The sequence below is a fragment of the Pleurodeles waltl genome, chromosome 2_2 (assembly GCF_031143425.1).
Source record: "Pleurodeles waltl isolate 20211129_DDA chromosome 2_2, aPleWal1.hap1.20221129, whole genome shotgun sequence".
NCBI classification, from domain to species: domain Eukaryota; kingdom Metazoa; phylum Chordata; class Amphibia; order Caudata; family Salamandridae; genus Pleurodeles; species Pleurodeles waltl.
In genome coordinates, this window is record NC_090439.1 from 851,179,251 (window position 1) to 851,203,785 (window position 24,535).

The 24,535-nt window shown below is 46.9% G+C and overlaps 1 protein-coding gene across 2 annotated transcripts in view; it reads right to left on the reverse strand.

Annotated features, from left to right (window-relative positions):
- The window catches only part of VIRMA (vir like m6A methyltransferase associated), a 627,318-nt gene that overhangs the window by 465,211 nt on the left and 137,572 nt on the right, over positions 1-24,535 (reverse strand). For both annotated transcript variants that reach the window (XM_069220484.1, XM_069220485.1), the window contains exon 8: positions 9,149-9,460. In XM_069220484.1, coding sequence (XP_069076585.1) covers positions 9,149-9,460 — 312 coding nt within the window. The remainder of the gene's footprint in view (positions 1-9,148; positions 9,461-24,535) is intronic.

A 24,535-nucleotide genomic window follows, 5' to 3' on the forward strand; every position in this document is an offset into this window, starting at 1 on the left:
CAAGGTGTAGTCATATGCTTGGCGCAGAAAGTTGCAAGCGGCTATGCTTCACAGGACAGCTGGCACACAGCGAGGAACTGAGGCTAAACATGGAGAGGACGAGTGATTTGCACAGGATAATCAACATTTGATCATATATGTAGGAAGCTGGCCCCTTATGATGTGGGTACCTAAGTTACTTACACCTTATACCACCTTATACTATTAGTGTAGTGTAGGCAGTGTCTAAAAGCCAGACTCTCTAGAGTTAGCTGTGGATGAGCAGCCAAGGCGTATCTAGTAGACAAGCACAGCTCATGCAATACCACTGTAGTCACACAACACTTACACACATGAAAGAAAGCACTCAGTGTTACAAAAATAATGTTTTAGTGACACAATTACCAAAAAGTACTTGAGAGGCAACCCTCCAATAGGAGGTGAGTAACACACTAAATATGTACACTAGTAATCAGTAATAGGCATAAAAAGTGGTAGAAAACAGTGCAATAGCAAATAGACAATAGCGACCCTAGTGGGAGCCCAATGCATATACTAAAAAAAAATGGAATGTGAATGCAGGACCCCCACTTATGTAAGTAGAAAGTGAAGAGGGGAGCTTGGGGAACTAGGAAACCCCAAAGGTAAGTACTACAGTGCTCCCCCCCGCCACCAGCGACCGGGAAGAAAGGAGTAAGTTGCTGGATTTTCCCCATACCACCCAAAAGGACAAAAAAGAAGAAAATGCTACATCCAGACAAGACTGCAAGAAACCAGCGAGGGATTCCTGAAGAGGAAGACCCGTGGAAGAAGGGAACCAAGTCCGGAAGTCACAGAAGTGTCCAGTGGTGGCAGGAGCCACTACCCACAAGCCTGCAGTTGCAGGAGTTGGTAGACGAAAGGACGATGACGGTCAGCACTGCAGCCCTGAGGTCGGTGAAGAGTTCCTGGAAGATGCAGTTGACAACCCACACCGGATGGAGGATTGCAGTCGGTTAGTGGTGTGGAAAGGCCACCAACAAACCTTGGCAAAGGCAGAAGTCGCGATGAAGCAAAAATGGAGCTGCCGGGGACCAATAAGGTGCAGAAGGACTCAACCTATGGGGCGATTCCTTAGGGGACCCTGAGCAAGGCGGAGAGTCCACAGAAGAAAAGGCAGCCCTCCACAGGAGACCCACTGGATGATGAACAAAGAGTCGCAGAGGAGCCCAAACAGCACAACTGGAGAAGGGTCCCACGCAGCAAGAGAAGCATGCAGAGGGCTGTGCATTGCAGGAAGGAGTGCTAGGGGCTGGAGCTACACGGAGCAGGAAGATCCCTTGGAGAAGATGCCAACAAGTCTTGGTAGCTGCAAGAGACGCGATGCACGGGGGGCACTGCCCTGCATGGGAAGGCAAGGACTTACCTTCACCAAAGTTGGACAGCTGGTAAGAAGTACAGAAGGGATCACTCCAGACCACAATCCGTGATGCAGGATCCATGTAGCTCAGGATGAGAGGATATCCACGCACTGGTATTTGTTGCAGTTGGTTCCTGTGGATGCAGGGGAGTGACTCCTTCACTCCAAGGGATATTCCTTCTTCCTTCTTATGCAGGCTGAAGACTTGCTGTCCTCAGAGGATGCACAGCCGAGGAAATGTTTCAGAAGCTGGAAGGAGCCATGAAAACAATGTTGCAAGCAGAGTCTTTGTTGTGGATGCAGACTGTCTGTTCCTGGAGGAATCCACAAAATTCCTACCATCCAGCATTGTCGCATCTATACCGATAAAAATTCTGCCACACTTGTCAGCCTAAAAACTTTTTTTCCCCCCAAACTGCCCTTTTGAATCCGCTTTGGCTCCCCCTCATTTCAGCATGTTTTTGGCTCTTCCCTGTCACTGGCACTTGGCCCACCTACACAAGTGTGGTATCATTTTTACCGGGAGATTGTGGGGAACATTGGATGGTATGAATTTGTGCCAGTGTGGTGATCCCACACAGAAATGTGGGACAAATGTGATTTTTTTAGCAAAATTTTAGGATTGCTGAGGATTCTGGGGAAGAAAACACTGGGGGATCAACGCAAGTCACACCTCCCTAGTTTTCAGAAATGTTTGGGTTTGGTAAGTTTCGCTAGAGGGCTGCTGAACCCAAGACCAAAAACGTAGGTCCCACCTCCCCGCAAAAACAGGTAGTTTTGTAATTGATAATTTCGATGTGTCCACATACGGTTTTGGGGCATTTCCTATTGCGGGCACGAGGCCTACCCACACAAGTGATGTACCATTTTTATCTGTAGACTTGGGGGAATGCTGGGTGGAAGGAAATTTGTGGCTCCTCTCAGATTCCAGAATTTTCTATCATCGAAATGTGAGGAAAAGGGGTTTTGTTTGCCAAATTTTGAGGTTTGCAAAGGATTCTGGATAACAGAACCTGGTGAGAGCCCAACAAGCCACGCCATCCTGTATTGCCATAGGTGTCTAGTTTTGAAAAATGCACAGGTTTGGTAGGTTTCCCTAAGTGCCGGCTGAGCTAGAGGCCAAAATCCACAGATAGGCACTTTCGATTTCAATGTAAAAATGTGATGGGTCCATGTTGCGTTTCCTGTCGCGGGCATTAGGCCTACTCACACAAGTGAGGTACCATTTTTATCCTGAGACTTGGGGGAACACAGAATAGCAGAACAAGTGCTATGGACCCTTGCCTTTCTCTACATGTTTTCCTTCTGAATGTAAGACAGTGTCTAAAAAAGACATCTATTTGAGAAATGCCCTGTAATTCACATGGGGACCCTGGAATTCAGAGATGTGCAAATAACCACTGCTTCTCAACACCATGGGCCAGATGTATCATCACAGCCCATTGCGATTCGGTAATTGCGATTTTTAAGAAATCCCTATTACCGACTCGCAAAGGGCCATGTATCACATTTGCAAATCGGTAATAGCGATTTCTTAAAAATCGCAAAATGCTATTACCGAATCACAAATTGCGATACCGGCCCCATTCACAGCTATGGGCCTGTTGGACCATAGCTGCTAATATTTAGCATTTCCAAAATTGCGATTTCTGAACCAGAAATCGCAATTTTGGAAATGCAAAAGGCCAGGGTGCTGGGGGCCTAAGGCCCCCTCTCCTGCACCCCAAAAACTTTTTTTTCAACATTCAAGGTACACACATGCCAAAAGGGCATGTGTGCTTTACATGTTTAATTTAAAAATGCAGTTTAACTGCATTTTAAAATTTTGCACCAGGTTACCACCTGGTTGCAAAGCATGGTATTTTGCAAGTGCAAAATGCAATTTTTGGAAAAATCGCAATTTTAGATTTTTTCTAGCATAGCCTTGCGACCTGGAAATTGCGAATCGCAAATTGCGACTCGCAATTTCCAGGTCGCAACGCAAGAAATCGCTATTTTGGGATTTCTTATTTGTGGTCTGCGAATGCATTTCATGCATCGCAGACCACGGTTTTGCAATCGCAAGCGGCCGAATTTACCGATTCGCACCGTTTGCGAGTGCAAAACTTTTGAATACATCTGGCCCCATATCTTGTGTCCATTTTGGAAATACAAAGGTTTCCTTGATACCTATTTTTCACTCTTTGTATTTCAGCAAATGAATTGCTGTATACCTGGTATACAATGAAAACCCATTGCAAGGTGCAGCTCCTTTATTGGCTCTGGGTACCTAGACTTCTTGATGAACCTACAAGCCCTAAACATCCCGCAACCAGAAGAGTCCAGCAGATGTAATGGTATATTGCTTTCGAAAATCTGATATTGCACGAAAAAGTTACAGAGTAAAACGTGGAGAAAAAATGCAGTTTTTTTTTTTTTTTACCTCAATTTCAATATTTATTTATTTTAGCTGTTACTTTCTGTGGGAAAACCTTGCAGGATCTACACAAATGACCCCTTGCTGAATTCAGAATTTTGTCTACTCTTCAGAAATGTCTAGCTGTCTGAGATCCAGCACTGGTTTCACACACATTTCTGTCACTAACTGGAAGGAGGCTGAAAGCACAAAAATAGTAAAAATGAGGTATGTCCCAGTAAAATGCAAAAACTGTGTTGAAAATTTTGGCTTTCTGATTCAAGTCTGCCTGTTCCTGAAAGCTGGGAAGATGGTGATTTTAGAAATGCAAACCCTTTGTTGGTGCCATTTTCAGGGAAATAACCACAGGCCTTCTTCTGCAACCCTTTTTCCCATTTTTGCTTTAATATTTTTTTTTAATAAAATGTTTGCTTTATTTTGGCAAATTTCTTGGTCTCCTCCAGGGGAACCACAAACTCTGGGTACCTCTAGAATCCCTAGGATGTTGGGGGGAAAAAAGAACGCAAATTTGGCATGGGTAGCTTATGTGGACAAAAGGTTATGAGGGCCTAAGCGCGAACTGCCCCAAATAGCCCCAAAAAAAAGGCCTGGCACCTTAGTGGGAAAACGCCCGGAAGCAGAGGGGTTAAAGAATCCCACAAATAACCTTTAATTTAGATCCTTGTTACATGTATTTAATAGCAGTTATGCCCCTTTTTGAAGATGAGACCTCTACATATTGCAGTTAACAAAAAGGCAACACTCAATGCATCTGAAAAGAGCGTCAACCACACCCATCTTTAGCCATAAGGGAAATGTATCTGTTACTTGGTTATTTATTATCTTGCTATAAATGAATTACACAGATTACTAAACACACGTGAGAGGACCACACCGACACAGTTCTCCTGCCATCTGGACTATCCATGAGCGCAAACAATAGGCTACACTTCATATTGTGTACACAAACCACGTATCTGTAAAGAGGACTTGAAGACTGTAAACTGTATTCATTAACACAAATGTACTAGAAATGTGTGCACAGAACTATTTAATTGTATGTAACAAATTTAATAAACACAGATTAGTAAAAAATATAGAGCATTAAGTAGCGCTGTAGGAAGCTGACTCTTTATATAGTAGACCAAAAAGAGGTACACTGTGTAAAAAGACCAAGCGAACCCCAAAGCAATTACCTAGGCACAAATCACACCCCAAAAGCTCTCTTTTGTTGTAGAGTGGGCAAGGAGTTAGGCATATGAGAGGTTAGTGCTACTCATGTATTGTACACACAAAGGCAGTGAAACACACTCAGAGATCCAACACCAATTTATAAAAATAATATGTACTTTTATAAAAATTTTGATACCAAGATCATTGGAATCAGGTGCGTACTTTTCGTATTCTGAATTGCTTTTACAGTTTTCAAAAGTTGACAGAGCAATTTTTGGAGCTGTAATGTTATCCTAGGGGACAGAAGGGGGCATATACAGCGTACTGGCACTTTGCAGAGACTGACAGGACCAATCTTCTGGAGTTAAGGTAAGTTTGGGGCAAGGTCCAAGGCACCACCAACTGGTCACTTCGTGAAGAACTGGGACATCCGGGTGCAGGGGTGCTTTCCAGCGTCGGGTGCCCAATGTTATCCTGTGGGAAAGAAACAGACACTGTGTACAGGCACTTAGCAGTGACTTGAGGTAAGTATGGGGTGGGTCCAAGGACCCACCAACTTTTCACCTCGGAGGCCTCTGGGGCATCCCGGTGCAGAGGTGTGCTAAGGCGTCTTGCGTCCCATTAACTTCAATAGGAAATGGTCCAGTCACAAATTTGCTGCAAGCTGAGCCTGGGAAGTCAGCTCAGGGGAACTCACACAGGGGCTCGATCCTTGAGGTACTCTGGCAAGTGGGACACTATTGGTCCACTCCTCCTCGGGCTGAGGGCCTCGGTGCAGTGGTGTCTTTTGGCGTCGGGTCAGGTGCTGGGGTTACTTGCAGTTGGAGGGGAGTCTGCAGAAACAGGCTAAAGATGCCACTGAGAAGTCCACAGTTGGCAAGCACAAGGTGGGCTTTGTCTCTAGAGGACCTGGGAACCAAGCTGGCATGGTTCGGCCACTTCAGCTCAGGCTAGGCTGCTCGGGTGCAGTGGTGATGTACGGTGTCAGGTTTTTTGGCACTCCCAGTCGTCATAGTTCGTTCCTGGGTTGCCTGCGGATGCAGGGAAGCAGCCCCTCTGCTACAAAGGAGTTCTTCTTGATGATTTGCAAAGCAATGGCAGCTCTTCTGGTTTCTTGGAGGCTGCAGCAGCAGGACAGGTCAGTTGCTCCTCAAGGGCCGGGTGCAGCATGCAGGCTGGAATGGTTGGCGCCAAGTCAGTCATGCTCCTCTGTTCTCGAGTTCAGCGGGTTTCTTGTGCACTCCTTTTTTGTGTCCAGCAAAGATCTGAGGTCCTCGTATCAGGGGGTCCCCTATTTACTCAATTTATGGGGTGTGAAGGGTAGTAGTCAATGGGCTACTTACCCTTGGGGTCACTACACCCTCTAGAATGCCCACTTCCTTTGGGGAGTGGGCTTCACCCTGTCCTAGAATACCTCATTCCACCGCACTCAAGATGGCAGAATTCCTGAGGCTGTGTTCATTTCAGGCTGGTCACCCTAGGGATGTGCTGCATTTCTGACCTCCAGACAGCAAAGGCTCTCACCCTAGGGAGTCAGATTTTCATCTGTTGGTGGCAGACTGGTTAGAACTAGTCAGTGAGATCACCAGCAGTTGGTAGGTTTTCAAGGGGCACCTCTGGGCGCATGTATTAATAAATCCATCACTGGCCTCAGTGAGGGTTTATTAATACCAGATGTTTGTTACCAAACATCCCTATTTTCAGTGAAGTCATCATGTAGCTGGGGAACCACTGTCCAGCATATGTCTTTCAAATGGCTTCTCTGTTCACTTTCTATGTCTAAGAATCGACAAAGACATAGTAGGGGCATATCTGCTCTTGCAGATACGTCAACACATGTGATATGGTAAACCCTGCTTTAGAGTTGTAAGGCCTGCTGTGGGGCTGACTTTGACTTACAAATATTACATGCAGTATTTAGGAGACAAGGCAGACAGGCTGTGAGCCATGTAGTATTTTCGCTTTTAGGAAGCACCTTGTCATGCAGCCTTTAAAGCCAGTCTGCATGAGGTTGGTGCTGGGTCCCTTAGAGTGACACAAATTCTGCTGCAGCTCCTAGGGCCCTAGTTACTAGGGATAACATTTACTGGTTACTTACAGAGGTGCTAAAGGGCCTTGACACTTGGGGATCAAGTGACCAGGTGTCTTGTTTTGGGGGCAGGAACACTGGCACTGGGGACCTGGTTAGCAAGAACCGAGAGCACTTCAGTCAAAGTTGCATCAAAGACCAGGCAAAGGTGTGTTTGGGGGGGCTGCAACCACAACCCAGCTTCCTACAAGGGTGCAATTAAGTCCTCAAAAGGGATATGTGGCAGGGTGAGATAACTATGAATTTAGACCTGTGGGATTCTGACGGTGGTAGGGGGTAAACTGACAGTCAAATGGATAAAGGCATAGTCCAAGGGACACACAAAGAATGAGAGTAGTTATGCAGTTAAATGTGTATTACAAGTTATAAGGCCTGCTGGGGTTTTTATGTGAGGGCATAATGGAATTGCAAGAATACAGTGTTTGAGTTTAATACTTAAGGCTGAGGGTTATGTCACTAAATTTCTTACTGTGGAGATGGGAAGCATTTGGTCGATTTGGAGTTTTAATAGTACCAATATGCTCCAAAATGAGTAATTCAGAGGTTTGAAAGAATTATTCAATAAAATGTGAGATTTCACTGTTGGTAAGAAGGGCATGAAGCCATATACAACTCGCCTGCCTGCTGCGTCATTCTAAAAGCTTTGTAAAATGGTACTGGGTTCGGTTTCGTGTCTAATATGAGTTTTTATACATGCATTAGGATATAACGTGTTGAAACATTCTTGACATCAATTTCTCCCAATATTACATGGCGAAAATCGAGCATACAAAAAAACTGGAAAATAGCATTTTGTGAGAACCCCATTTATAAAAAATTGCACTTAGATAGCACGTGTGCTACTCGTGATGAGACTGTTAGTCCCTAGCTTAAGCCTGCTTCCACTCTAATAACTCTTACTGCCGTTTGATATTTGAATGCTTTTGCAAAGATGCACTTTCCATTTAGTGCAAGTTCTTTTTCACGGACTGTCAGGCCAATACTTCAAGGAAAATTAGTGTGCATTGGAGCACTTTTTTTTATTTTCTGTAAATTTACAGCTCCAAAACAGGTGCCTGCCACCTAGACTGGTAAACTTGAAGAGCTGCCACTATGCATGTGTATGTTACTGTGCTAGAGCCACCTTAGATTTACAACGTGTTCGGGTACAGACTATTTTTTTTTTTTAATTTCTGCTGATGCTATTCATCATTGGCAATAACCATTTTTTCCCCAATTACCAAACGTTTAACACGAATGGCAAAAAGTGCTGTCAAAGCCAACAGGTATACCATGGCAAAACCTAGAGGCAAAACCCATTGGCTTGGTCAGTGCTTGATGTACATCAAGCGATCTGCTTTAGTGCATCAAGTGTTCTAGTTTATTATGTTGCAAGACGTGTGCTACTGTACATTTCAAACACAGCAGACAACTGCATTCAGCAGCTGCATTATGGGGATGCCAGAAAAGGCTTTACAGCCACGTTGCGGCAAATGGCTGAAACATAGCCTTATTCCTAAGGAAGGGTGAGTGACAAATGGGAAGCAGTTACATTTACCTAGAGCACCTAAACGTCATGCATGCATTAAAATGTATATAGTACAAATCCAGCTAGGTGGAAAACAGACAACTGTACATTAGTCACTCATTTAAATACACAATAAAATTTCATATATTTACATTTGAATTTCACACAGGGGGGAGGATGTGGCATAAAAGCCTGAGTTGGCAACTTCGGAGCTGGGGGAACCAGGTTCGATTCTCGGCTCAACATCCTGTGATTCTGGGCACATCACTTAATATCCCCATGCCTGAGCAGCACCTTGAGACCCTCTCACAGGCGATTTGCCACACTTTCTAATTTCTGGATTTATTTATAGTTAGATTTTAGGCACAGGAAGATTAAATGATTTGTCACGAATCACACAAATTTAGATCAAGTACCAAGGTGGAATTCAGAGTCAGATTCCCAGGTTCAAAGTTGGCAAGTTAACCACTAGACCACATCTCGTCCGGAGCTGTTATGATGCTAGGTAATGAGACATTTTGGAAGGATGTTCCATGCATTGTGGCAATTGCAGCGTAAGTGACATTCTTTTCCCCTAGTCTCAATATGTTATTAAAGGAGACATACCTTCAACCTCCTCCTCCTCGTCACCTTCTTCTTCATCCTCATCGTCCTCCTCGGGAATACTTTCTACAGTATTTCCATCATCCTCTTCCTCTTCATCATCATCTTCCTCATCCTCTTCCTCTTCTTCTGCATCAACATCCACATCCTCTTCTTCATCACCTTCTTCTGCAGGCTCCTCTGGTGGCTCTCCTTCATCCGAGAATGTCTCTTCTTGATGAACAGAAGTTCGGTCTGGGGAAATGGGTTCAAAGAAATCTTCTCTGGGATCAACTTCTTCTTGCTTTTCACCAACAACTGAAGGAAGTGCTGGAACTAAAAGAATAATGAAAATCTTGAGGGGAAAAAGCAAACTACTGCTAGCAATTCCAAACAATACAAATGTATTTTTTATGAAAAAAGCAGAATAACTATAAAAATAATATTCTTTATTGGAGCAAGAAAGCATCAGTGCATTCATATTCAAACCCACCATTGCTGTAAAGGCAAAATCACCAAGAGTTCTGAGCTTTTGAATGTTAACTTTGAAACAAACAGAGGTAGCCAGTGTAAAATGAATATCTCACAATGTATGTTAATATGGAGGAAAAAATAAGTTTGGATGGCAGGAAATAAGTACAATACTGTACTTTCCTCAACATCTTCTGGTAATGCTTGTGATTTTTTCCCGAGTTGACCCAACAGTCTCTGCTGGAGAGGCTCCACATTTTCTTGATGTTCCCTAAAGCTGCAAATGGTTCTGCTAGTCAACAGGTGAACGCAGAGTGGGCCGCCATAAGCCTACTTTACTGCTCCCTCATACCGGGCTCTGAGACACTGACAGTATCAGCTGTTTATAAGTGCTGTGGGGCATAGGCCCTGTAAAAATCTGTTACGTTCTCCATGACATGCTTTTTTCCATCCCACGAGTACTGTGGGTGAATTACGTTACACATGTTGTGAAGCTGCCAACTTTGACATATTCAGGCGTCTGGGTAAATCTGTAGAGTTGTCAAGCTTTCCATAGAGGGCCAATGACAAATCATGGCATAATGGCAGACACATCTCAGCCAACTAGATACTCTACAGCATTCTCTCTGCTACCTTTGTCACTGACTAGAACTAAACATAGCCAGTACCAAAAGACTTGATATTCAAACACTACTGAAGTAAAGCAAAATAGTCCCAACCTTTTCCTTTATGATTATCCTGGCCAGTGAATGTCAGGCTTTCTATTATAATACTTACAACATGTGTTCTAATTGTGTCTGGAGTTGTATGTCAGTCCAAGACGATGTTACATCCTTCTACTTTTGTTATTCACAACTATAATGGCCACCACTTTAAGAGGAGTGATTAAAGGCATATTTCTTTCAATGAAATAGCTCTTGCTGAACATAGGGTATACTTGGACAGAGAGTACCTGAGTTCCAAACTCCTCTTATGCCTCCTTACTGCTCAACCCACTATCCTTTGAGTCAAGGGTAGAAAAGGAGTAACTGGGTTCTCCGACTGGAGTGCCTAATATCAAATGCTCTGTGACATCAGTAGTAGATAATAGAACCCACAAAAGACACTGACCAATAGCCATTAAGTACTAAGGACGGGAAACAAAGCTGCCCTGAATGTAAAGAAATGAGTTACTTACCTGAACATCCAGTTCACCAGTGTTGGTAGCTTTCGTATATTCACATGCTTGAATCATTCCTCTTCTTCATGCTTGGAATCCACTGTAACTTTACATAGCACTAAACAGTGCTAAAAATGGTACAGGACACCACAACTGTGAATGTTTGGTTGTATATCCACTGAAATTCAACCAACGAGGAAGAAGTGTTGAGCTCGTTGTAGGAAGTTGTCTCTGTATGTGCTATTTCAAAGTAAGGAATAGCATGCACAGAGTCCAAGGGTTCCCCTTAGAGGTAAGATAGTGGCAAAAAGAGATAATACTAATGCTCTATTTTGTGGTAGTGTGGTCGAGCAGTAGGCTTATCAAAGGAGTAGTGTTAAGCATTTGTTGTACATACACACAGGCAATACATGAGGAACACACACTCAGAGACAAATCCAGCCAATAGGTTTTGTTATTGAAAAATATCTTTTCTTAGTTTATTTTAAGAACCACAGGTTCAAATTCTACATGTAATATCTCATTCGAAAGGTATTGCAGGTAAGTACTTTAGGAACTTTGAATCATTACATTAGCATGTATACTTTTTACATAAAACACAATAAGCTGTTTTAAAAGTGGACACAGTGCAATTTTCACAGTTCCTGGGGGAGGTAAAGTATTGTTAGGTTTCACAGGTAAGTAAGTCACTTACAGGTTTCAGTTCTTGGTCCAAGGTAGCCCACCGTTGGGGGTTCAGAGCAACCCCAAAGTTACCACACCAGCAGCTTAGGGCCGGTCAGGTGCAGAGGTCAAAGAGGTGCCCAAAACACATAGGCTTCAATGGAGAGAAGGGGGTGCCCCGGTTCCAGTCTGCCAGCAGGTAAGTACCCGCGTCTTTGGAGGGCAGACCAGGGGGGTTTTGTAGGGCACCGGGGGGGGACACAAGTCAGCACAGAAAGTACACCCTCAGCAGCGCGGGGGCGGCCGGGTGCAGTGTGCAAATACGCGTCGGGTTTTCAATGGTTTTCAATGAGAGATCAAGGGATCTCTTCAGCGTTGCAGGCAGGCAAGGGGGGGGCTCCTCGGGGTAGCCACCACCTGGGCAAGGGAGAGGGCCTCCTGGGGGTCACTCCTGCACAGGAGTTCCGTTCCTTTAGGTGCTGGGGGCTCCGGGTGCAGGGTCTTTTCCAGCCGTCGGGAAATGGAGTTCAGGCAGTCGCGGTCAGGGGGAGCCTCGGGATTCCCTCTGCAGGCGTCGCTGTGGGGGCTCGGGGGGGACAACTTTGGTTACTCACGGTCTCGGAGTCGCCGGAGGGTCCTCCCTGAGGTGTTGGTTCTACACCAGTCGAGTCGGGGTCGCCGGCTGCAGTGTTGCAAGTCTCACGCTTCTTGCGGGGAGTTGCAGGGGTCTTTAAATCTGCTCCTTGAAACAAAGTTGCAGTTCTTTTGGAGCAGTGCCGCTGTCCTCAGGAGTTTCTTGTCTTTCTTGAAGCAGGGCAGTCCTCAGAGGATTCCGAGGTCGCTGGTCCCTTGGAAAGCGTCGCTGGAGCAGGTTTCTTTGGAAGGCAGGAGACAGGCCGGTAAGTCTGGGGCCAAAGCAGTTGGTGTCTTCTGTTCTTCCTCTGCAGGGGTTCTTCAGCTCAGCAGTCCTCTTCTTCTTGTAGTTTCAGGAATCTAAAGTTTTAGGTTCAGGGAAGCCCTTAAATACTAAATTTAAGGGCGTGTTTAGGTCTGGGGGGTTAGTAGCCAATGGCTACTAGCCCTGAGGGTGGGTACACCCTCTTTGTGCCTCCTCCCAAGGGGAGGGGGTCACATCCCTAATCCTATTGGGGAATCCTCCATCTGCAAGATGGAGGATTTCTAAAAGTTAGAGTCACTTCAGCTCAGGACACCTTAGGGGCTGTCCTGACTGGCCAGTGACTCCTCCTTGTTATTCTCATTATTTTCTCCGGCCTTGCCGCCAAAAGTGGGGGCTGTGGCCGGAGGGGGCGGGCAACTCCACTAGCTGGAGTGTCCTGCGGTGCTGGCACAAAGGGGTGAGCCTTTGAGGCTCACCGCCAGGTGTGACAGCTCCTGCCTGGGGGAGGTGTTAGCATCTCCACCCAGTGCAGGCTTTGTTACTGGCCTCAGAGTGACAAAGGCACTCTCCCCATGGGGCCAGCAACATGTCTCGGTTGTGGCAGGCTGCTGGAACCAGTCAGCCTACACAGATAGTCGGTTAAGGTTTCAGGGGGCACCTCTAAAGTGCCCTCTGGGGTGTAGTTTACAATAAAATGTACACTGGCATCAGTGGGCATTTATTGTGCTGAGAAGTTTGATACCAAACTTCCCAGTTTTCAGTGTAGCCATTATGGTGCTGTGGAGTTCGTGTAAAACAGACTCCCAGACCATATACTCTTATGGCTACCCTGCACTTACAATGTCTAAGGTATTGCTTAGACACTGTAGGGGCACAGTGCTCATGCACTGGTGCCCTCACCTATGGTATAGTGCACCCTGCCTTAGGGCTGTAAGGCCTACTAGAGGGGTGACTTATCTACACCTGCATAGGCAGTGAGAGGCTGGCATGGCACCCTGAGGGGAGTGCCATGTCGACTTACTCGTTTTGTTCTCACCAGCACACACAAGCTGTCAAGCAGTGTGTCTGTGCTGAGTGTGGGGTCTCCAGGGTGGCATAAGACATGATGCAGCCCTTAGAGACCTTCCTTGGCATCAGGGCCTTTGGCACCAGGGGTACCACTTACAAGGGACTTATCTGGATGCCAGGGTGTGCCAATTGTGGATACAAAAGTACAGGTTAGGGAAAGAACACTGGTGCTGGGGCCTGGTTAGAAGGCCTCAGCACACTTTCAATTCAAAACATAGCATCAGCAAAGGCAAAAAGTCAGGGGGTAACCATGCCAAGGAGGCATTTCCTTACACTCGTCCACTCCCCTTACAGGCTACTATAGATCATAATTCGCAGCACACGTGTGAGGAGTACTCATCATAACATTGAGCCTATAACTGGGGAGGATAACTTACGTATATAGGAAAAATACTAAGGCTAGATAACTGTAGTTACAGGTAAGAAACTAGCATTCAGTTGTTTATATACTCACCTTCATGGATCAGATTAGCAAGCAGGATATAATGCTGTACAGAGGGAAGCAGTTTCACCTTATTGAAACAGGTTGCCTAGAACTGCTGGTCTCCCTGCTGAGTCAGCTAAAGTATTCACATAGAGACAGTAACGTCTGGTAACGGTACACCTGCTTTTCCACATGGCTGCATGACAAATGTGCTGTAAAGACACTACAGCATACAGTACTGCACTTGTTGCCATGCTTCTGGCAGAGGGTGCCCTCATCCTGCCCTGGAGTGATGATATGCCTTGCGACAGAATGTGATGCAGACAGACAGCTAACGTTGAACACCTTGTTCGGACATCATTATAAACACAAGAAAAGCCCTACCAGGTATCATTAAAGATCGAACAAGAGTTTAATTTTAGAATGAACGCTGAATACTATCTGTTAGAAATGGGGTCCTTGGTTGACAGTCAGGTTACCCCCTGTTCAAGCAAAGACCCTCACTCTAGTCAGGGTAAAAGAGAATCACCCTCAGCTAACCCCTGCTTACCCCCTTGGTAGCTTGGCAGAGCAGTAGGCTTAACCTCAGAGTGCTAGGCGTAAAGTATTTGTACCAACACACACAGTAACTCAATGAAAACACTACAAAATGACACAACACAGGTTTAGAAAAATAGGAAATATTTATCTAAACAAAACAAGACCAAAACGACAAAAATCCACCATACACAAGTCAAGTTATTAATTAAAAATCAAAAAGAGTCTTTAAGTAGTTTTAAAAACACACTAGCGCTGCTAGAGTGAAAATGTACCTGGTGTGCGTCAAAAATAACCCCGCACGGGCGGGCGTGCATCGAAAATAACTCCGCACGGCGGTACTCGAGTCAAAAATCCAGCCGCACGATGAGTTGACGATCCAGCCGCGCAGGTTGCGATCTCCCAGCCTCCGTCAGCGATGCTGCGCGTCGTTTCTCCTGCTCCGTGCGTCGATTCTTCGGTCGCGTTTCCTGCGAGCGTCGTTTCTCAGCCGCGGAGCTGGCGGCGCGTAGTTTTTCAGCCGCCGATCGGATTCGCGTCAATCTTTTCCCCGCACGGCGCTCTGTGCGTGGATTTTCTTGTCTTTAGGCTGCCAGCTTCTCCTTTCAGGGTCCCAGGACTGGATGGGCACCACAGGGCAGAGTAGGAGTCTCTCCAGAGGCTCCAGGTGCTGGCGGAGAGAAGTCTTTGCTGTCCCTGAGACTTCAAACAGGAGGCAAGCTCTAGATCAAGCCCTTGGAGATTTCTTCTCAAGATGGAAGGCACACAAAGTCCAGTCTTTGCCCTCTTACTCTGGCAGAAGCAGCACTGCAGGAAAGCTCCACAAAGCACAGTCACAGGCAGGGCAGCACTTCCTCCTCAGCTAACAGCTCTTCTCCAGGCAGAGGTTCCTCTTGATTCCAGAAGTGTTTCTAAAGTCTGTAGATTTGGGTGCCCTTCTTATACCCATTTTAGTCTTTGAAGTCACCTTTCTTCAAAGGGGACTCACACCTACTTGTGAAATCCTGCCTTGCCCAGGCAAGGCCTCAGACACACACCAGGGGGTTGGAGCCGGCATTGTTAGAGGCAGGCACAGTCCTTTCAGATGAGAGTGACCACTCCACCCCTCCCTCCTAGCAGAGATGGCTAATCAGGAAATGCAGGTTACACCCCAGCTCCCTTTGTGTCACTGTCTGGTGTGAGGTGAAAAACAACCCAACTGTCAAACTGACCCAGACAGGGAATCCACAAACAAGGCAGAGTCACAGAATGGTTTAAGCAAGAAAATGCTCAATTTCTAAAAGTGGCATTTTCAAACGCACAATCTTAAAATCAACTTTACTAAAAGATGTATTTTTAAATTGTGAGCTCAGGGACCCCAAACTCCACATGTCCATCTACTCTCTAGGGGAATCTACGCTTTAATCATATTTAAAGGTAGCCCCCATATTATCCTATGAGAGAGACAGTCCTTGCAACAGTGAAAAACGAATTTAGCAGTATTTCACGGTCAGGACATATAAACCACATTACTATATGTCCTACCTTATCCATACACTGCACCCTGCCCTTGGGGCTTCCTAGGGCCTACCTTAGGGGTGCCTTACATGTAAGAAAAGGGAAGGTTTAGGCCTGGCAAGTGGGTACACTTGCCAAGTCGAATTTACAGTGTAAAAATACACACACAGACACTGCAGTGGCAGGTCTGAGACATGATTACAGAGCTACTTATGTGGGTGGCACAACCAGTGCTGCAGGCCCACTAGTAGCATTTGATTTACAGGCCCTGGGCACCTCTAGTGCACTTTACTAGGGACTTAACAGTAAAACAAATATGCCAATCATGGAGAACCAATTACGTACACATTTTAAACAGGAGCACTTGCTCTTTAGCACTGGTTAGCAGTGGTAAAGTGCCCAGAGTAACAATAACAATAAAATCAGAGTCCAGCCCACATCAACAACCTGGGGAACAGAGGCAAAAAGTTAAGGGAGACCACGCCAAGGATGAAAAGTCTAACACGGGTCCCCCCCAGCTAAAAGTGGGGAGCAACTACCCAACCTCATGGGAGTTCTCATCACTATGGCGGAAGAACCTGGACAGACCATCAGCATTGGCGTGCTCTGTACCAGGACGATGTTCCACCGTAAAGTCCATCCCCTGTAGGGAAATGGACCACCTCAACTGTTTTGGATTCTCACCCCTCATCTGCATTAACCATCTGAGGGGCCTGTGGTCGGTCTGAACTCGGAAGTGAGTCCCAAACAAGTAGGGTCTTAGCTTCTTCAGTGCCCAGACCACAGCAAACGCTTCGCGTTCTATAGCACTCCACCTACGTTCCCAGGGTAGTAACCTCCTGCTAATGAAGGCTACGGGTTGATCTAGGCCCTCTTCATTAAGCTGTGAGAGCACTGCTCCAATACCATGCTCTGAGGCGTCTGTTTGCACAACAAACTCCTTGGAGTAGTCAGGTGCCTTCAGCACAGGTGCTGTGCACATGGCAGCCTTCAGGACATCAAAAGCGTTCTGGCAAGCCTCTGTCCAGATCACTTTCTTGGGTTGCTTCTTGGAAGTCAACTCAGTTAAGGGGGTAACAATGGTACCATATCCCTTAACAAACCTCCGGTAATATCCTGTGAGACCTAAAACGGCTCTCACTTCAGTCTGGGTCTTGGGAGGCTCCCAAGCCAGAATTGTATCAATCTTAGGCTGTAGGGGTGCCACCTGGCCACTCCCCACCTGGTGTCCTAAGTACACTACAGAACCCTGCCCTATTTGGCACTTGCTCGCCTTAATAGTGAGGCCTGCCTTCTGCAGGGCCTCTAACACTCTCCAGAGGTGTTGCAGGTATTCCTCCCATGTGGAACTAAACACAGCAATGTCATCCAGGTAGGCGGCACTGAACTCATCCAGTCCTGCCAACACCTGGTTGACCAACCTCTGAAAGGTGGCAGGAGCGTTCTTCATCCCAAAGGGCATCACATTGAAGTGGAAGTGCCCATCTGGGGTAGAGAATGCTGACCTCTCCTTTGCCCCCTCAGTTAAGGCAATCTGCCAGTACCCAGATGTTAAATCAAACGTACTGAGGTACTTGGCAGCTCCTAACCGATCAATGAGCTCATCGGCTCGGGGGATGGGGTGTGCGTCAGTCTTGCTGACCGCATTGAGACCCCGGTAGTCCACACAGAACCTAAGTTCTGGAGTGGCACCAGGAGCAGCAGCCTTTGGGACCAAGACCACTGGGCTGGCCCAAGGACTGCTGGAGCGCTCAATAACCCCTAGGGTTAACATTTTGGAGACTTCCTCCTTAATGCAAGCCCTGACCCTGTCAGTCACCCTGTAAACCTTATGTTTAACAGGTGTACTGTCCCCAGTGTCCACATCATGTGTGCACAGGTGTGTGACTCCTGGGATCAGGGAAAACAGCGAGGCGAACTGTCCCAGCACGTGGCGACAGTCCCTCTGCTGTTCCTCAGTCAGGGAGGGGGAGAGGATCACTCCCTCCACAGACCCATCTTTCTCTCCTGCAGACAGGAGGTCAGGAAGAGGCTCACTCTCTTCCTCCACCCCGTCATCTGTCGCTAGGAGCATGGATAGCTCAGTTCGCTCAAAGTGTGGTTTGAGGCGGTTGACATGTAGGACCCTCAAAGGGTTCCTGGGGGATTGCAAGTCTACCAGATAGGTGACCTCGCTCTTTCTTTCCACCACCTCAAAAGGCCCAGTCCTCTTATCTTGGCGAGCCCTAGGCTCCACTGGTGCCATGACCCACACTTTTTGTCCAGGCTGAAACTCAACCAGAGTGGCATTCTGGTCGTACCACCGTTTCATATCCTCCTGGCTTGCTTCCAGGTTCTCCTGAGCGAGACTCCTGAAGCGGGCAGTCTGGTTTCTTAGTGCCAGCATGTAGCTAAATACATCATGGGGTGGTTTACTAGGAGCTTTCTCCCAAGCCTCCTTCACCAGACTGAGCGGTCCCCTCACAGGGTGGCCATAGATGAGCTCAAAGGGGCTAAAGCCAAGTCCCTTTTGAGGCACCTCCCTGTAAGCGAACAGAAGGCATGGCAAGAGGACGTCCCACTTACGCCTCAAGGGCTCTGACAGGCCCTGAATCATGCCTTTCAAGGTGCGGTTGAATCTCTCAACCAGACCATTACTTTGGGGGTGGTAAGGGGTGGTGAACTTGTAGGTTACCCCACACACCTTCCACAGAGACTTCATATAAGTGGATATGAAGTTTGTACCCCTATCAGATACCACCTCCTTGGGGAACCCCATGCGGGTAAAAACTCCCATCAAGGCACGTCCCACCACGGGGGCAGTGATCGTCCTTAGAGGAATGGCTTCTGGGTACCGCGTGGCATGGTCCACCAAGACCAGGATGAACCTGTTGCCCATGGCTGTCTTGGGATCCAGAGGCCCCACAATGTCAATTCCTACCCTTTCAAAGGGAGTACTGACTACAGGTAAAGGTTTGAGGGGAGCTTTGCATTTCCCCCCACTCTTGCCACTTGCCTGACAAGTCTGACAAGACCTACAATAAGCAGCTGACTGCTTGTGCATTAAGGGCCAGTAAAAGTGGGAGACAAGCCTCTTATAGGTCTTGTCCTGCCCTAGATGTCCTGCCAAAGGCACATCATGAGCCAAACCCAGTAGGAAGGCCCTGAAGCACTGGGGTACCACCAGCATACGAGCTGACCCAGGCTCAGGAACCTTAGGCTCACTATACAGGAGGCCATCCTCCCAGTAAATCAGGTGAGTACCTGGCGCCTCGCCAGCCGCCTGGGCTGCAGCCTGCTGCCGCAGCCCCTCAAAAGTAGGGCACTCCTTCTGCGCTGTGCAGAATGCTTCCCTGGTGGGTCCCCCTTCCTGCTGCCACTGTGACAGCTCAGGGACCTCCCCCAGTTCAGCCACCTGTTCCCCTGTAGGCTCCGGGGCATCACCCTCAGGCTCTGCCTCCTCCCGGACCGTGGGAACTTCTGGGGCCGGTTTCCCGCGCCCCCTGCCCTTCCTCTTCTTGGCGGTCCCCTGGGCCACTGTTTCAGGCTCCAGGGGCTCTTGACTACCCTGATTGGCTGCCATAGACCGGGTGGATACGCATACCCACCCAGGCAGACCCAACATCTCCAAGTGAGACCTGTGTTCCACCTCCTTCCAAGGGGAATCCTCCAGGTCGTTACCTAGCAAACAATCAACAGGCATGGTTGGACTCACAGCTACTTTCCAGGAACCCGAGACCCCCCCCATTCAAAGGGAACCTGCGCCACTCTGCAGAGGCGCTCAGAGTTGTCTACCGCAACTACTTGGTGAAGTACCCGGGGATCAATCTGCTCTTCAGACACCAGGTGACTCCTCACTGTAGTCACACTGGCTCCTGTGTCTCTCAGAGCCTCTACCCTCTGTCCATTGATGGTCACCCATTGCCTGTACTTCTTAGTGTTATCAGGCACTAGGTTTCTCTGGACCATCTCACTGTCCCCTAGTGAGACAAGGGTCATTTCTGCTGGTTCCCACCCACCTGAAACCAACTCCTCCCCAAGCGCTACACTGGCCAAACCCTGGGACGGTGCACCAGTGGGTGCCGGTGTACTTCTGGGGCATTTGGGGTCCCCCCTCACATGACCCACCTGGTCACATGCATAGCACTTACGTGGGGGACCACCTGCCACTGGCTTCCCTTTGGACAACCATGGCTTCTTTTCACTGGGGGGTTGGGAATCCTTACCCTGGGAATCAGTTTGGGGCCCTTTAGAGAACTCCCCCTGTTTGCCCTTACCCCCCCTTTCTTCTGAGAGGGACCCTGCCCATCCTTGGCGTGGTCTCCCCCATACCTCTTTTGGACCCTGGTGCTCTCCCAGCGGTCCGCTTCCTGTGCAAGCTTCCTGGGGTCAGTCAGCTTGCTGTCAATGAGGTGCTGGCGCAGCTCTGGAAAACATAAACTGTACAAGTGCTCCCAAGCAATTAAATTGTAAAGCTCCTCATACGTGTTTACCTTACTGCCCTTCACCCAACCATCCAGTGACCTGCAAAAAGAATCAACACATTCCAACCATGTTTGGGATTCCTTCCTCTTGTAGGATCTAAACTTCTCCTTGTACTGCTCAGGGGTGAGACCATACCTGGTAAGTAAGGCCTCCTTCATGACAGGGTAGGTGAGATCCTGAGCATCCCCTAAGGCTGTCAGTGTGTCCCTCCCCTCTGCCTCAAAATGCTTCCACAGGGCTGCCCCCCAATGAGCTTCAGGGACCAGGTTCATGTGGAGAGCTGACTCATAACCCTTGAACCACAAGCAGATATCATCATCCCTCTTATAATCCCTCACAAGGTCTTTTGGGATGTGTACCCTTCTCTCAGGCTGCACTGTAGGATTGCTGCCACCATCTCTACTGGACTGACTCCTCTGATCTATCTCTTTTAAACTGAGCTCATGAGCCATGGCTAACTTCGTTTCCTCAATGGCCAGCTTTCTCTGTTCCACCTCTAGACTGAGCTTTTTCAACTCCAATTGGTACTCCCTCTCTGCCTGTCTGCCCTGTAACTCTTCAGGTGTCAGACCCTTGGAGGATACACTGCTACTTGCCCTAGATACTCCTTCCCTGGGAATAACAGCCCCCCCCCAATATACCATTCTGTACTGATTGCTCTCTCTCCTCATCCTCATCCTCCTCATCCTCAGTGTGCCCTCCAGTGCTTCTGGTTGTCACCCAGGCCCTCAGCGCCTTTTTCAGCTCATCCTTCTTGGAAGAGCTCTTAATGGGACAACCAACATTTTTACAAAACTGCTTTAGCTGAGCCTTGTTATAACTATCCAATTGCTTCAGGTCAAAAACAGCTTCAACTGGTGCATCTCCAAGTAGAGACATGATAAAAGGTTAAAAGAGTGCAAAGTTCCAAATGCAGAAAAGCAAGTTCTCAAATGAAGTTCCAGAAAAGTCAATCACCGGATCAGCGAAAAAAGAAACTGAATGCAGAGCAAAAACAGTCCAAATAGAAAAAAACAAAAATCACAAGACTAGTAGTATGTGGTCACGTAGTGGTCTGAACTCAAACAGTAGTGTACACTTAATCACTGTATGTCAGGCACAAATACAAGTCCAAATCCCGACCGCTGATCACCAATGTTAGAAATGGGGTCCTTGGTTGACAGTCAGGTTACCCCCTGTTCAAGCAAAGACCCTCACTCTAGTCAGGGTAAAAGAGAATCACCCTCAGCTAACCCCTGCTTACCCCCTTGGTAGCTTGGCAGAGCAGTAGGCTTAACCTCAGAGTGCTAGGCGTAAAGTATTTGTACCAACACACACAGTAACTCAATGAAAACACTACAAAATGACAACACAGGTTTAGAAAAATAGGAAATATTTATCTAAACAAAACAAGACCAAAACGACAAAAATCCACCATACACAAGTCAAGTTATTAATTAAAAATCAAAAAGAGTCTTTAAGTAGTTTTAAAAACACTAGCGCTGCTAGAGTGAAAATGTACCTGGTGTGCGTCAAAAATAACCCCGCACGGGCGGGCGTGCGTTGAAAATAACTCCGCACGGCGGTACTCGAGTCAAAAATCCAGCCGCACGATGAGTTGACGATCCAGCCGCGCAGGTTGCGATCTCCCAGCCTCCGTCAGCGATGCTGCGCGTCGTTTCTCCTGCTCCGTGCGTCGATTCTTCGGTCGCGTTTCCTGCGAGCGTCGTTTCTCAGCCGCGGAGCTGGCGGCGTGTCGTTTTTCAGCCGCCGATCGGATTTGCGTCGATCTTTTCCCCGCACGGCGCTCTGTGCGTGGATTTTCTTGTCTTTAGGCTGCCAGCTTCTCCTTTCAGGGTCCCAGGACTGGATGGGCACCACAGGGCAGAGTAGGAGTCTCTCCAGAGGCTCCAGGTGCTGGCGGAGGGAAGTCTTTGCTGTCCCTGAGACTTCAAACAACAGGAGGCAAGCTCTAGATCAAGCCCTTGGAGATTTCTTCTCAAGATGGAAGGCACACAAAGTCCAGTCTTTGCCCTCTTACTCTGGCAGAAGCAGCACTGCAGGAAAGCTCCACAAAGCACAGTCACAGGCAGGGCAGCACTTCCTCCTCAGCTAACAGCTCTTCTCCAGGCAGAGGTTCCTCTTGATTCCAGAAGTGTTTCTAAAGTCTGTAGATTTGGGTGCCCTTCTTATACCCATTTTAGTCTTTGAAGTCACCTTTCTTCAAAGGGGACTCACACCTACTTGTGAAATCCTGCCTTGCCCAGGCAAGGCCTCAGACACACACCAGGGGGTTGGAGCCGGCATTGTTAGAGGCAGGCACAGTCCTTTCAGATGAGAGTGACCACTCCACCCCTCCCTCCTAGCAGAGATGGCTAATCAGGAAATGCAGGTTACACCCCAGCTCCCTTTGTGTCACTGTCTGGTGTGAGGTGAAAAACAACCCAACTGTCAAACTGACCCAGACAGGGAATCCACAAACAAGGCAGAGTCACAGAATGGTTTAAGCAAGAAAATGCTCACTTTCTAAAAGTGGCATTTTCAAACGCACAATCTTAAAATCAACTTTACTAAAAGATGTATTTTTAAATTGTGAGCTCAGGGACCCCAAACTCCACATGTCCATCTACTCTCTAGGGGAATCTACGCTTTAATCATATTTAAAGGTAGCCCCCATATTATCCTATGAGAGAGACAGTCCTTGCAACAGTGAAAAACGAATTTAGCAGTATTTCACTGTCAGGACATATAAACCACATTACTATATGTCCTACCTTATCCATACACTGCACTCTGCCCTTGGGGCTTCCTAGGGCCTACCTTAGGGGTGCCTTACATGTAAGAAAAGGGAAGGTTTAGGCCTGGCAAGTGGGTACACTTGCCAAGTCGAATTTACAGTGTAAAAATACACACACAGACACTGCAGTGGCAGGTCTGAGACATGATTACAGAGCTACTTATGTGGGTGGCACAACCAGTGCTGCAGGCCCACTAGTAGCATTTGATTTACAGGCCCTGGGCACCTCTAGTGCACTTTACTAGGGACTTAACAGTAAAACAAATATGCCAATCATGGAGAACCAATTACGTACACATTTTAAACAGGAGCACTTGCACTTTAGCACTGGTTAGCAGTGGTAAAGTGCCCAGAGTAACAATAACAATAAAATCAGAGTCCAGCACACATCAACAACCTGGGGAACAGAGGCAAAAAGTTAAGGGAGACCACGCCAAGGATGAAAAGTCTAACACTATCTAATAGCAAAAACTGCTCTTATGCATCTTTTTTAAGGAGACTTTGTTGCAAATATTGTTATGGAAATAATTCAAGATTAGGATCAAGGTCTAAATGAAATAATAGAACTCATTGAACGAGGTGATCACACAGTGCAAGTGAGAAAGATAACAACTGTTATCAACTAATTATACTTATACATGCTCTGCGGACGCATTATTAATTACACTTGGTTGGTCATTTTTGTCTATTTTTTGTTTCTGATCATGTTACCAGGCTTGCTTGGTTTGTTGTCTTTGTCACTTGCAGTGTGTGGTCACCTCATTTACAGATTACTATTGTTTCATGTAGACCTTATGCATATACTTTAGGATTGCAATTTTCCATTGTTTCTATAAAATTATTTGCAAAAAACATGGTCTCTTTAAAAGAGTTGCATATGAGCATTTGTTTTCAATTAGATAGTATTCTACACTATCTCTTAAATATAGCAAACTCTTGTTCGATCTTTAATGATACCAGGTAGGCCTTTTGTTGTATGTATAACATACCAGTCCTTCTTAGGTTTAAGAGTAGCTCCTACTGTTCATACTGAACATTGTTTGGAACACAGACAGACTCTTCCTAGAAGCCAGTATGAGAAAAATAATTGATCTGAAGAACATAAGTCTTTGGTTTTGTTCATGCAGAACCTGATGCATCTAAAGAAATTTGCACAGTGCACGGCTCTCTCCAGAGAAGATCATGGATGGGAAAGAGATCATGGGACAGGTTGATTGACATTAAAATGTGTAGGTACTTTGTCATGAATCTTGATTTGTTCCTTATAATCACCTTGTCTTTGGTTAAGTGGAGATATGGCTCCTTCGCAGTGAATGACTAATTCTCCAAAGCTCATTGTATAGGTGAAAGCAAGCATAACTGTAACCGTGGCTTTTCATGAAAGCAATTTCAGGTGCCCTGTATGGATAGGTACAAAAGAAGGCAGCACAAGAGAACTAAAAGACATATTGCTG